The following is a 14,086-nucleotide window of genomic DNA, read 5'->3' as shown; positions in this document are numbered from 1 at the left end:
AGTTAGACGAAACGTCCCGTCATAGTTAATAATGTTGTTTAAATAAATAGACAATAAACTTATGGTATTGTAAAGGTGGAATATTGACTAAACCTAAAAGTATACGTACGACAATACGGACTTTACGATAAAATTTATTTTTTGTAATAATTCGCTCATTAGCCGCTTTCAAATGAAATGCGAGAAATCCAACTAATGTGCAATGTTTATTGAAACCTGTATATCAAGACGGTGTATCGATTGTCAATCTCTCATTCTCGGGTGCTATGTTCGTGTTCGTTCACATGCAGTCCAGTCGATTCTAGAGACTAGTAGCTAGATTTGGAGTCTTTTTTAGTAATTTAGTGACAGAATTTCAAAGATAGCGACTAGTGACTTTTTTAGAGATTTTAGGAGCCAGTTGAAGACAATTCTAGTGAATTTTAATTTATTACTTGATAAAAATAGCATTACGCTTCGCATAATCGCTCGGGCGCTTGCTGCAGGATATTAATCTATGCATTTGCCAAGTAATGCAATCTGAGTGCTTGACTGATTCACACGTGTGGAGCATGAGTTTTCGGAAGGCTTATCAGAGACCGATATTCTCACTCACATACTTCTTATGAGGGAATGAAGATGCGTAATTTTAGCTTTGTAGCCTCGTATAGCTACAGTCGGGTTTTGAGACAATAAAGACAGTAAGTGTTTATAACATATGCCATAGAATTCCTGTTGCGCAAGACATGTAGAATCAGCGGTTTTAACCAATTTGATTTCTCCTGATTTTCATATCAAAATCTCCTGATTTTTGGTTTTGTAAACTTGGCAGGTATGGGAAAGGTTCCATCAGGACTAATTTTAATTTTATGCAAGTGTTCAACAAATTATTTATAGATCTTCAAGAAGGTGGTTTATATTTATTGAAATATACCAACAGATCATAAGAATTTACAAGTGTTGTGTTATATCCTCAAGACAGTGACTTATTGTAGGGGATATTGAATATTAGATCAGAACTATTTTCAGGTATTATGCTATCTGTTTTCATTATATGTATGGCCAGTTATTTTTTAAAGTGTTTTAATATCTTGTGGCCGATGATTGCTTAATATCAATAGGCCATAACTAGTACCATGATTAAAATAAATTGGAAGTACTAATTTTATATTGTATTGATTAGATGGATTACCTCATTTGTCTACAATAATTATATCATCATCGGTATGAAACATGTAAATTATAAACATTGACATACCACATGTCAAGCATCTCATCTCCTTACTCCCAAGTCTTCCCAGTCCAAAGTTTGCAACATTTTTGTAACACTACTCCTTTGTCTGAAATCACCCAGAACCAATTGTGCTGCTTTCCTTTGAATTTTTTTCTGGTTCTCGTATCAAATAGTCTGCTGTCTTACTAGAGACTTATACGCCCTCTCTTTTGCATCCTTACTACAACCGGAAATACTCTCATAACCATGTGAAGTGATCTGTAACCTTTCCTAACAAACTTGTTAATATGATTACCCCAATGAAGATCGTTCCTTATATTAACACTTAGTTACTTACATTGTTCCCCATGAGGTACTATCACCCCATCAACACAGTAATTTAAAATGGGGTGACTTTTCTTCTTGGTGAAACTTACATCTTGCCTTTCATCGCGTTTACATTCATACCATTGTCTGCTGTCCATCTTACAACATTGTTTGTGTTCCCCTGCAGTCGTTCACAATCCTGCACCTCATTTACCTCTCTCTAGAGTATATCATCTGCAAGTAGCCTTATGTGTGATTTCAGTTCTTTACTCATATCATTTATATATATATATATATATACGAAAACTTAAAACCAGGCGAGTTGGCCGTGCGGTTAGGAGCGCGCAGCTGTGAGCTTGCATCCGGGAGATAGTGGGTTCGAATCCCACTTTTGGCAGCCCTGAAGATGGTTTTCCATGGTTTCCCATTTTCACTCCATGAAAATGCTGGGGCTGTACCTTAATTAAGGCCACGGCCACTTCCTTCCCATTCCTAGGCCTTTCTTATCCCATCGTCACCGTAAGACCTATCTGTGTTGATTCGACGTAAAGCAAAATTGCAAAAAAATAGGTTTATAACATGTAATAAGTTTATTTACCATCCGTTTCAATTCCGAAAGCATAATTTCACAGAAATCATCGTGCTCTACCGCATGAGCTCGGTTGTTCACGTCACCAGAAAGATTTCCTATATTTTTGAGAAGGGTTTCAAAATATTCCTTCTACCTGTCCAGTGATTGATTCCCTGGGATCTACTGTGAGTTCACCTGATTTACACACAACACTATTCATTTCCTTTTACCATCCCTTCCTAAGATTCTTATCATAAAGCAGCAGGAATACATGAAATTTGACCTGGAATGGTGAAATATAATGGGAAGTTTAGAGATGAAATGATTTCAGTGAAATTGCGCTTAAGGAAGTGGAAAGGATGATAATTAAATTCCATTGTCATAAAGCAGCAGAAACACACAAAAGTAGACTTGGAATGGTGATATATAATGGGAAAGCAAGGATGAAATGATGGAATGTTAGTAAGGTACCTTCTGATTAGACGAAAGCAGCAATTGTATCTATCCTTAAGCAACGGAACTGGCACTGGCAGCTTGGAAGGCAGGGTGCGATCAATTGTTGAGAGTAAGTTAGATGAAAACCAGTGTAGTTTCAGACTACAGAGGGGTTGTCAGGATCGGATTTTCAGTATGTGCCAGGTAATTGAAAACTGCTACGAGAGGAATACTCGTTCATTTTATGTTTTGTTGATCTAGAAAAGGCATATGACAGAGTACCAAGGGAAAAGATGTTCGCTGTACTGTGGGATTAAGAGTAGATTATTAAAAGCAATCAAAGGCAATTAGGCTGCAGTAAGATTTGATTGTAGAATGAGTTCCTGGTTCAAGGAGCTTACTGGGGTTAGGCAAGCCCGTAATATTTCACCTTTGTTATTCATAGTTTGTGGATCATGTACTGAAAGGTATAGAGGGGTAGAGAGGGAGGATTCAGTTAGATGGAAATGTAGTAAGCAGTTTGACTTATGCCGACGACTTTATCTTAATGGCAGACTTTGCTGAAAGCCTCCAATCTGATGTCTTGGATCTTGAAAATAGGGGCAATGAGTATGATACGAAAATTGGCCGTCCAAGATTTAAGTGATCTTGTTAGGGAAAATGCCTAAGAGAATTGAATGTCATGTTGAGAATTCACAACTGGAACAGGTAGATCATTTCAAGTATTTATGGTAGATTTTCTTTCATGAATTTTGTAGCATAGTAAGTGAGATTGAATCAAGTTGCAAGAAAAGCTAATGCAGTGAACTTGCAGTTGTGATCAACAGTATTCTGTAAGAAAGAAGTCTGCTCTTGAACAAAACTTTGAAAGCTGGGTGGACTCAGGATATCATATTCATAAGTTAGAAGTAACAGATATGAAAGTAGTGATAATGATTGCTGGTACAAACAAGTGGGATCAATGGCAGGAGGGTTTCGGAATGAGGAGATAAAGGCTGAGTTAGAAATGAACTTGATTGATGAAGCTGTACACATAAACCAGCTTTGGTGGTGTGGTCATGCGAGGTCAATGGAGGAGGATGGATTACCGAGGAGAAAAATGGGCTTAGTAATGGAGGGTAAGAGAAGTTGAGGGAGACCAAGACAAGTTGGTGAGACTCGGTTCTTCCACCGAGCTTGATAGCTGCAGTCACTTAAGTGCGGCCAGTATCCACTATTCGGGAGATAGTGGGTTCGAACCCCACTGTCGGCAGCCCTGAAGATGGTTTTCCGTAGTTTTCCATTTTCACACCAGGCAAATGCTGGGGCTGTACCTTAATTAAGGCCATGGCCGCTTCCTTCCCAGTCCTAGTCCGTTCCTGTCCCATCGTCACCATAAGACCTATCTGTGTCAGTGTGACGTAAAGCCAATAGCAGACTCGGTTCTAATGATTTAAAGATGAGAGGTATGGAACTTAATTAGGCCACATAGCTAGATATGAATAGAGGATTGTGGAGGCGTTAGCAAATTTTCAGAGGCTTGCAGACTTAATGCTGAGAGCCATAACAGTCTATAATGAATATAATATGTGTGTAGGTAATTTTTCTTTTAATTACAATTTGCTTTACGTCATACAGACACAAATAGGTCTTATGGCGACGATGGGCCAGGAGTGGGAAGAATTAAACCGTAACCTTGATTAAGCTACAGCCCCAGCTTTCGCCTGGTGTGAAAATGGGAAACCATGGAAAACCATCCTCAGGGCTGCCGACAGTAGGGTTTGGACCCTCTATCTTCTGAATGCTAGCAGACAGCTATGTGGCCCAAACTGTCAACATTATCTCTCTCTGTATGTGTGTGTTTGTGTGGTTTTTTTTTTTTAGTAAAGAGTAATAGCAGCAGTGTAGCACCCCTTGTGTGTTGTATGGGTGGCTTCACTATGCTAGAATTGCTGAAAGCCTGCAATCTAATATTTTGAAACTTGAAAATAGGTTCATTGAGTATGATAAGAAAATTGGCCTTTCTAAGACTACAGTGAGAGCTAGAACGCTCATAAATTCCACACCAAATAAACATCTATGTTAAATTAACCAAAATTTACACATTGTAAGCAGTGGCTGAATCTGAATTAGTAAGTTGAGCCGATTAAAATGATGGCCAATGTGATCTTGTCTGAGCAACCGTTGCTGAGGAAAACGTTGGTTATAAAAATCTCTTCTAGTTACGGATAAATTTTGAAACTTAATAATGTTTGAAAGACTCCGAGGAAAGAGTGGATAAAGTTTGGTTGTGACTGCTTGGCACATTTTTTTTTTTTTTGTAAAGAGATTTCTTAATTTGGAGTTTGCTGAGACAGGCTTGAAAAACTGGTACTTGTTTTGCTACATTAATTAACACACAATGAAACAAACAAACTTTTTGTGTGTGTTAGGTTGCATAATCGTTTTAGTTTCTATGAGGCTGTAAACTTGAGTCTTCAAACTTTTGAACTGGATAGTAGTATCTTCTGTGACAGTATTGGCTAGGGACTTACACTGTATCATTGGTCTGGCTAAAAAATTGGTGAATTTTACTCCTTGTGTACTTAACATATAATTTGATATAAATTTCATGACTGTTCGTATCGATGATTCCTTAATTAACATAGTAACTAAGAGGGATGTTCCACCTGATCAATACTCAAAGATTTACAGTTGTAAAATGAAAATCCTACATTTTATACATTAAAATAACTAGTTTTGACCCTTGTCTTGGATCATCCTCAGCTAGACATGTGTAAAACTCAAAAACTGTAAAATAGCACTAATTAAAATAGTCTATAGAAAATTGTCAGGAGTTGGAAACCATAACAGAAGATAGAGAGGGAGAGACACATAGGGAAACAAGAAGCTTCTCGTTCACAAATGAAGATATTTTCAGAGAAATCCAACTGCTTCAGCAAGGAAAAGCAGCAGGAAGTGATCAAATTACTGGAGAGGTATTAAAGACAATGGGGTGATACATAGTGCCTTATTTAAAATTTCTCTTTGACTATGTCATAAATAATAGTGTAATACCAAAGGAATGGAAGGAATCTATATGATGATAATACCAATTTATAAAGGAAAGGGTGATAAAAGGAAACCAGAGAACTACAGACCAATCAGCCTGACCAGTATAGTTTGCAAAATACTGGAGAGTTTAATAGTTGTGATGATAAAAATTGGTTCATGAGGACCCAGTATGGATTTAGAAAGAAATTTTCTTGTGAGGCACAACTGGTGGGATTTCAGCAGGACATATCAGATCAGTTGGTTTCAGGAGGCCAGTTAGATTGCATAACCATAGATCTTTCCAAAGCCTCTGATAGAGGGAACATGGAATATTATTAAAGAAATTGGAGGGAATAGGATTGGGCGTAAGTGTTATATGTTTATTCAAGGGTTCAGAAAGTCAAAGTAGGAATTAATGTATCGAAGTAAGAGAAAGTTTGGAAGGGAATTGCACAGGATAGTACAATCGGTCCATTACTTTTCTTAATATACGCAAATGATTTAGGTAACAATATAACATCAAAAATAAGATTGTATGCAGATGACATAATTGTTTATAGGGAAATAAATAACATTGAGGATTGTTCAGAATTACAAAGGGACCTTGAGAGTATCCAACAATGGGTTGAAGAAAATAATATGAAGGTTAATGGAGGCAAATCAACTGTTAAAACATTTACAAACAGGAGCTTTAAAACCGAATTTGAATATACTTTGGATGAGGTAGTTATCCCAAAAGATGGCAAATACAAATACTTGGGTGTGAGATTTGAAAGTAATTTGCACTGGAAGGGTCATGTTGATGACATTGTTGGGAAAGCGTACAGATCGTTACCTGTCATAATGAGGCTACTTAAAGGATGCAACAAAGAATTAAAAGAAAAAAGTTACTTAAGTATGGTTCGTCCATTATTGGAATATGCAAACAGTGTTTGGGATCCTCACCAAGATTACCTAATAAAAGAAATAGATAGTGTGCAGTGGAAAGCAGCAAGATTTGTAACATGGGATTTCAGGAGAAAAAGTAGTGTATCAGAAATGTTAAAGGAACTTGGGTGGGAAACTTTTAAGTAAGAGAAGGGAGAAAACTAGACTGATAGGATTATATAGAGCCTATACAGGAGAAGCATGGGGAGAAATCCTTGAGAGGCTTCAGTTGGAAAATAATTATATCGGCAGAACTAACCACAGGTATAAAATTAGAAGGAATTTTTGCAGAAGCGATTGGGGTAAATCTTCATTCATTGGGAAGGGCGTGAAGGAGTGGAACAGTTTACCAGGGGTAGTGTTTGATCCTTTTCCAAAATCTGTACAGATATTCAAGAAGAGAATAAACAGCAACAGAGAAAATAAATGAAATGTTAGAGGGCATTCGACCAGTGCAGGTTATTGTAAATAAAAAATGTGTGTGAATAAATTGATTCCATCCCGTGGTGTGTGGAGTTTGGACAGCCGAAGTAGGGGACTGCCTGTAGGGGTAAAGTACAGTGGGGACTTCGATGGCCCTGGGACCGCTGCGGTAGCTGTGAAGGCCCTTCAGGAAAAGATGCAGCAGGTCGTTATGCTACTTAGGTTCCAAAATGGGTAAAAACTAAATAAGTAAATACAATGTAAATTTTAATCTTATACCAGTTGTATAGTATTATTTGAAGTAATTCCACATACTGTATATGAGTTGACTGTGTTTATAAGTACAGGAGATATAAGTAGAATTTTGTAAACAATATAAATTTTATTAAGGATGAACTGTGTGTTTAATAGAAAAATTTTTTAGAGTAAATTGTATAATATTGTATACTAGGAAAATTTTCTTCTCTTGTTAATTTAAATTTAGTGCTTGACAATAATGTATTTTAGTGTACCATTTGCCACCGAGGTAGACACCTCATTTGCAAATAAAGAGATTTTGATTTGATTTGATTTGATTTGAAAATATATCACAGGTCTGTAATCGTTGTCCATAAAGTATACTAATGATTTGATAGTAGGTGAATTAGATTTAGTCTTGCTGTTACACTAGATTAGGGCTGCCTGGCCGAGGCAGGAAAGGCGTGCTCGGTTCGCCCGGAAGGATGAGGGTTCGAATCCCCGTCTGGAAGTCGTAAAATTTAAGAAACGAGATTTCCACTTCCGGAGGTGCATTTGGTCCTGAGGTTCACTCAGCCTACACCAAAAATGAGTACCAGGTTAATTCCTGGGGGCAGAGGCGGCCGGGCATAGAGCTAACCACTCTACCCCATCACGTGCCACGGTTAACAATGGTGGAAGCCTTTACCTTCCACTCCTCCAAGGGCCTTCATGGCCTGTACGTAGGTGACTTTATCTTTTTTGTCTTTGTCTTTGTTACACTAGATTAATAGATTCCTGTGTTTACATATTCACGTCACGGATACATCCAGAACGCATCATAACACTTTCAAACTTTGCAGTTTCATTATTTCAGAGAATGTGGAAGCCCTGTGGCCACGCATGATGCTCCGCACAATAGAAACCCAGAAAATTGTCGCACTTCCCGGATTGACATACTTTCCGTTCTAATTTTTCTATATAAGAATACTTCTAGGGGTAGGTGGGTTGGTCTCTGGCAAGTATAAAGTATCTCTCCTCTCTGCTACTTCGGATGTCACTTCACATCATTTTAGCATGATTTTCTCATTCCTAAACATGCACTCCTGTTAGTAAAATGCTACTGAAGATCAGTAAAGTGATTTGTTAACCAGATCACACCGTACAACTACTTTTTGTGGATGTAGCAATGATTCAGCAGGCTCATGTGGTTTTTCAGATACCCAGCTCCAGGAATTTTGTGGGTTTACATATCCCGACAAGTGGTACTGTACTTTATTGCTAAATCGTAAACTGTACTACAGCGAATTTTATCAACATTAGTAACTCTTGCACATTTGTGCTCTTGTAGAGACAAATATTTGCTTTCTTTGCGCCCTGACATGTGAAATACGAATGTCCAGTTTCCTGGGTAGGTGTCTTAACACGTTCACTTTGCCTTAATTGGACTTATAAATCACTCCTGGAGCTGATCAGTTTTCTTCTCTCCGTTTAAGGTGAAAAATGGAAGAAGATAGTTTTAACACCAAAAAGTTAGTTTCTGGACAAAGAAATGAAAAATCATGGATGACGTGCGCCCTTCACACTGAGGAACGATAAAGTACTTTAGGTTCCGGTTGATGCATAAGCGTGTCGTGATTGATTATGTTTATAACACTATTCCTACATATTTACATTCCATTGAAGCAAAGCTTGTTACATTATTGCACAATAATCGTTCATATATAAAATAATCTTTAGTATTTGGATCTACACCTCACATACCATTCTGCTTCGTTAAGGCCCACAGAGTAATTTGTCATCATTTTGATTGTTAATGTGCATCGACAGTGGAAGTATTAGCAAATTCATCAGGTCGATTATCGACGAATCATTATGTGTTTTTGTAAATAGGAAGCAGTTACCTATTCCGAACCTCTCTGAGAGTAGTTTTAATGCTTACAAATAGATATGAAGAAACTTGGAACGATGAAAGTTATTAGATTAATTTTGTTTTAGGGAGTTGAACATGTAGATCATTGGGTGAGGAAGTTTGTTAAAATGGTCTCATATCTCAGTTTTTGGTTGCTATGTATTTGGTGAACATGGGGATGTGTGATTGGTAAGTTTGGATAAATGGCTCTCACCATGCTAAGTGAAATTTGTCATGGCTCAAACCCTACAAAGTGGACACAAATAAGGATCATTTAAATTTTATCACCTCATATGTACACCCCATCATCAGTAATGCTGAGTGAGGTGATAGGCAAGCTCTGATAACAACCAAATCAAAATTACTTTTCTCTCCTATTTCTTTTTAAGTGCTAAAAAGAATTTGACAGTATGTTGTGATTAATTTTGCATTTTAAATGTAGAAAGCTGGGAGAATGAAAATGGGAACATATGGCGATAAATATGGTGACAGATGAGCATCAAAAGTGGGAGCAACGGAGACTATATGAATATAAAGAAGAGCTAAGAAAAAACTTCCTTTCACACACTACCATCTTCACACAAGTGGGCTTCATCCTTACCCCACTTCTTCAAAATACAATAAATTTCCTCTCTCACTCTGTAGAGCTTGTTTGTTTCTGTTTCCCAACTTGATCAGTGGGGTGGACTCAACACTCATTGAGGGGGCCATTCTTGACAGATATTCAGTCCTGATGGGAGAAGTGTAGGATAAGAAAAAATTTGGATAATCCAAAGGAAGGGAAGAGACAACAATAAGGGTTCAGATGTAGTAGAAGGCTAAGAATAAGGATGAATATAGAAGAAAACCAGAAACCCTATGTGTCAGTTAAGTAGTGTAGAGAGAAACAAGTGTCTAATAAAGTCAAATGTAGAGAGGTAGGAACAAATCATTTTTGCTGATAGTCTTTGATGTTGTTATAGGGTCAAGGTCAGTATACCAAGAGCATCAAGCAAGTGGAAGAAGATATCCAAACGGTGATTAAGCGTGTCAATGAACTAACAGGCATTAAGGAATCCGATACTGGTCTTGCAGCTCCTGCCCTTTGGGACTTGGCAGCTGATAAACAGACTTTGCAAAATGAGCAGCCACTACAGGTAAGTTTGTCAACTATATAAATAGGAGTTAATATGAACCTACATAGTTAGACAATTGAGATTAAAATGACTTCATAATGACTAGTCAACTGCTTCATTAAAGTTGATTTGATGAAAGGAAAACCTAGCCAAGTTGCTAAAGGATATGTTCTGAACTTGAGTTTAAAATGTCTTATAACTTAAGATTCTATAATCTGATATTCATAACAAAGAATATAACAGATGTGATGCCAGAGCAAAACAGCTGAGCTACATTATCAGACTGAATCAGCTGGTTTGATAGCTACTGTTAAGATTGATGCCTTCACAGCCTGTAATTGTAGACATGATAATAAGCCTTTGGGCTTTTACCGTGTTAGAAAATGAAGGCAAAAATCTTTACGTTTTGCAGAGATTTGCTCCGCGTCTTCAGAAGAAAATCTCATCTGTTCACAAGCAAGACTTCTCAAATAATGAAGGTTTGAATTTAAGAATGCTTTACCGTTGGGCTATAGTAAGTCGTACTCTCATTTATCGCTACTGTAGATAGCTCATCGGGCACAGAATGAACCATCTTGTGATGAGGGCAGTATGTTTTTCCAGTGTCCCGTATAATTCTAAACCTGTAGTGTTCAGTGTAGTTAAGAGCTTAAACATCTTGGAATACGATATCATGAGCCGTTGTTAAGGCTTGTTCACCTATTGCTGATTTGTCTGACTGGTTGAGATGGATATTTCGTTGGTGTTTCTTGATACGAGTATCAATGGGCCAGCATGTTTGGCCAAAAAGTATACCTTGCCGCAAGTGCGGGGAATTTTGAACATCCTTGAGTGTAATAGTGAGGACAATTTGTCCTTGCATTTACCTTTTTTTGCGACGGTGCCAAACATGGTTTTTATAAAGTGCTTGTGGAGGATATTGACAATTCAATCTGTGGTATTGTGGATGAAAGGAAGGTAGGCAGTTCCCTTCACTTATTTGTTCTGCGAGTTTCGCTTAGTCGTTCTCTGGAGGGGAGGGCTCTATGAATCTGCAATCATTATAACCATTACCCTTGAACATTACTTTGAGTGTGTCCATCTCCTCCTGGTTATTAGATGGCTCACAGATTCATTTCTCCCTCATGGTGCATGTTGTGAGAATTCTCTGTTTTTATGCTGGATGGTGGTGAGAATCTGAATGGAGACAGCGTTTAGTGTGGGAAGGCTTACAATAGACAGTGTGCGCTAAGGAGCCAACCAGTTCCTTTCTTTCTAGAACATTCAAGAGAGGAAGGTATCCTTCCGACTCCATCTCCATAGTGAATTTAATCGGAGGATGCTGCCGATTTAGGTGGTTTAGAAATAGGTGAAGTTTCTCAGGATCTTCTGTCCAGGCCACAAATGTATCGTCATCATACCTCCACCTTATAATTGGTCTGAAGAGAAGAAATTAGCCACTACTGGCGAAAGTGGACTTGCCATAGCCACACCATCCATCTGTTCGTAAAAATTGCCCATCCCACAAGAAATAGCTGGAAGTTGTGCAGTGGTGAAATAGCTTAGTAAACTCCCTCAGGGGTTCACTAAAGTGCTGATTGACTCAGTCATGTCTCTCATTGAGCATCTGTTCCCTAAGGATGTTACTAAGCTATTTCACCATTGCATGACTTCCAGCTATTTCTTACGGAATGGTAATTTTACAAACAGACAGATGATGTGGCTATTGGAAATCCTCTTTCAGTGATAGTGGCTAATTTCTTTGTGGAGCATTTTGAGGAGGGGGCTATTGATCCGGCGCCCTTCAAACAGATGATTTGGTGGAAGTATGTTGTCGATATATTTGTGGTCTGGACAGAAGGTTCTGAGAGACTTCACCTATTTCTAAACCACCTAAATCAGCAGCATCCTTCAATGAAATTCACTATGGAGATGGAGTCGGGTGGATGCCTTCCTTCCTTTCTTGGATGTTCTAGTAAGGAAGAAACTGGACAGTTCCTTAGAACACACAGTCTATCGTAAGCCTACCCACACAAACCAATATCTCCATTTAGATTATCACCACCATCCAGCACAAATACAGGGCATTTTCACGACACACACCACAAGGGCGAAATGAATCTGATAGCCATCAAATATCCAGGAGGTGATAGAAACACTCAGTCATGTTCAAGGGTAATGGTTACAACGATGTACAGATTTATAGAGCCCTCCCTCCAGAGGACAACTAAGGAAAACCCACAGAAGGAAAATGTGAAGGGAATTGCCTACCTTCCTTTCATCCACAATACCACAGATCGAATTGCCAAGTTCCTCCACAACCTCTTAATAAAAACTGTGTTTGGCAACGTTGCAAAAATTTTGTAAAAGCAAGGACAAATTGTCCTCTCTATTACACTCTGGGGTGTACAAAATTTCCTGTACTTGTGGCAAGGTATACATTGGCCAAATATGCTGGTCCATTGGTACTAGTATCATGGAACACCAACGAGATATCCAGCAGTAGGTGAGCATGCCCTTTCAACGGTTCATGATATCGTGTTCCAAGATGTTTGAGCTCTTAGCCACACTAAACATTACTGGTCTAGGATTATATGGGATGCTATGGAAATACATAAATGTCCTAACAATTCAACAGGGACACTGGTTATCAGTTAAGTAATACGTGGATGCCAGCTATTAAGAATTTACGTAGGTAGTTGTCTTCCCCGTTCTTTCACTATTGTTATTTTGTTTCAGTGTTTTTCCAAATGTAAGCCGGCCCCGCGATGGTGTAGGGGTAGCATGCCTGCCTCTTACCCGGAGGCTCTGGGTTCGATTTCCGGCCAGGTCAAGGATTTTTACCTGCATTTGAGGGCTGGTTCAAGATCTACTCAGCCTACGTGATTACAATTGAGGAGCTATCTGACAGTGAGATAGCAGCCCCAGTCTAGAAAGCCAAGAGTAACGGCCCAGAGGATCCATCGTGCTGACCACACGACACCTCGTAATCTGTAAGCCTTTGGGCTGAGCAGCGGTTGCTTGGTAGGCTATGGTCCTTCAGGGCTGTTGCGCCATGCTTTTTTGTTTTTCCAAATTTGTACCCTCCTTATCATGAGATGGTTCATTCTGAGCCCTGTGAGCCGTCTAGCGACGAACGAGGGTGCCACTTACTATAGACCAGCCCTGTCCAACGTGGCCATGGCGCCCGAGGTGCCCTTTTATGGCGCCCTTCACAATTAATTTCCAAATTAGATTTTACTTAATATTTGAAAACAATACTTGTGCATTTCAATAAATATTCTTACTTTTCTCTTAAAAATACCGTCCTCAAAGTCAGGAAATTTGTTATATCCTTACCTACAAATACACAAAGAGCTTTGAGTAAGCCATGAATGTGATCTAGGCCTAACTGACTCGTGTCCGCAATTAGTGAAGAGATAGAGGAAAGGTTCAGAAAGTGAGCTATTCGACATGTAAGTAGTTGCGACAAAGGGAAATCCTCCACAAACCTCTCACTGTGCGAAGGAGGGGGACAGGGGGGGGCTTGCGCCAGGTATAAGGCCCTCTCTACTCACGGAGCCAAATACAGCCGCATATTTATTCTGCCAAACAGAACCGCTTCCGTATGATTCACTTGATTGCAATGCCATAAACTTTCTACCATGACAGAGTTTCGCCAGGACGACAATGGGACACCCAATTTGCCCACAAAGTCTTGCAATTGGAATGTTCCCATTTCCTAGCTTTCAGGCGAACATTCAGTATTACTTGTGAGCTTATGCAGGGCTTATGGAATACGTTTTGAGTGCCTTGTGTTGTGATAAGTTGTACATTCAACATGTTTCGTGTGCTTTTTTTAATTACTATTTAAACTTTAAATTATTCAGTTTATAATAAGTTATATTTCAATAAACATAACTCTTCTTAACATGGCTAAAAGACAAAGAAATTATAACTTTAACAGTGAATGGGAAGATCATTATTGCTTTATTAAA

The 14,086-nt window shown here is 38.6% G+C and overlaps 1 protein-coding gene across 1 annotated transcript in view; it reads left to right on the top strand.

Annotated features, from left to right (window-relative positions):
* The window catches only part of Rpt1 (26S proteasome regulatory subunit Rpt1), a 141,294-nt gene that overhangs the window by 27,737 nt on the left and 99,471 nt on the right, over positions 1-14,086 (top strand). Inside the window, exon 3 of the mRNA XM_067136524.2 lies at positions 9,978-10,151. Within this exon, the coding sequence (XP_066992625.2) occupies positions 9,978-10,151 (174 nt within the window). The remainder of the gene's footprint in view (positions 1-9,977; positions 10,152-14,086) is intronic.

This window comes from Anabrus simplex, chromosome 1 (assembly GCF_040414725.1).
Source record: "Anabrus simplex isolate iqAnaSimp1 chromosome 1, ASM4041472v1, whole genome shotgun sequence".
Taxonomy (NCBI): Eukaryota; Metazoa; Arthropoda; class Insecta; order Orthoptera; family Tettigoniidae; genus Anabrus; species Anabrus simplex.
Note: the sequence above shows the minus strand (reverse complement) of the source record. Positions and strands in the feature narration are given on the sequence as shown.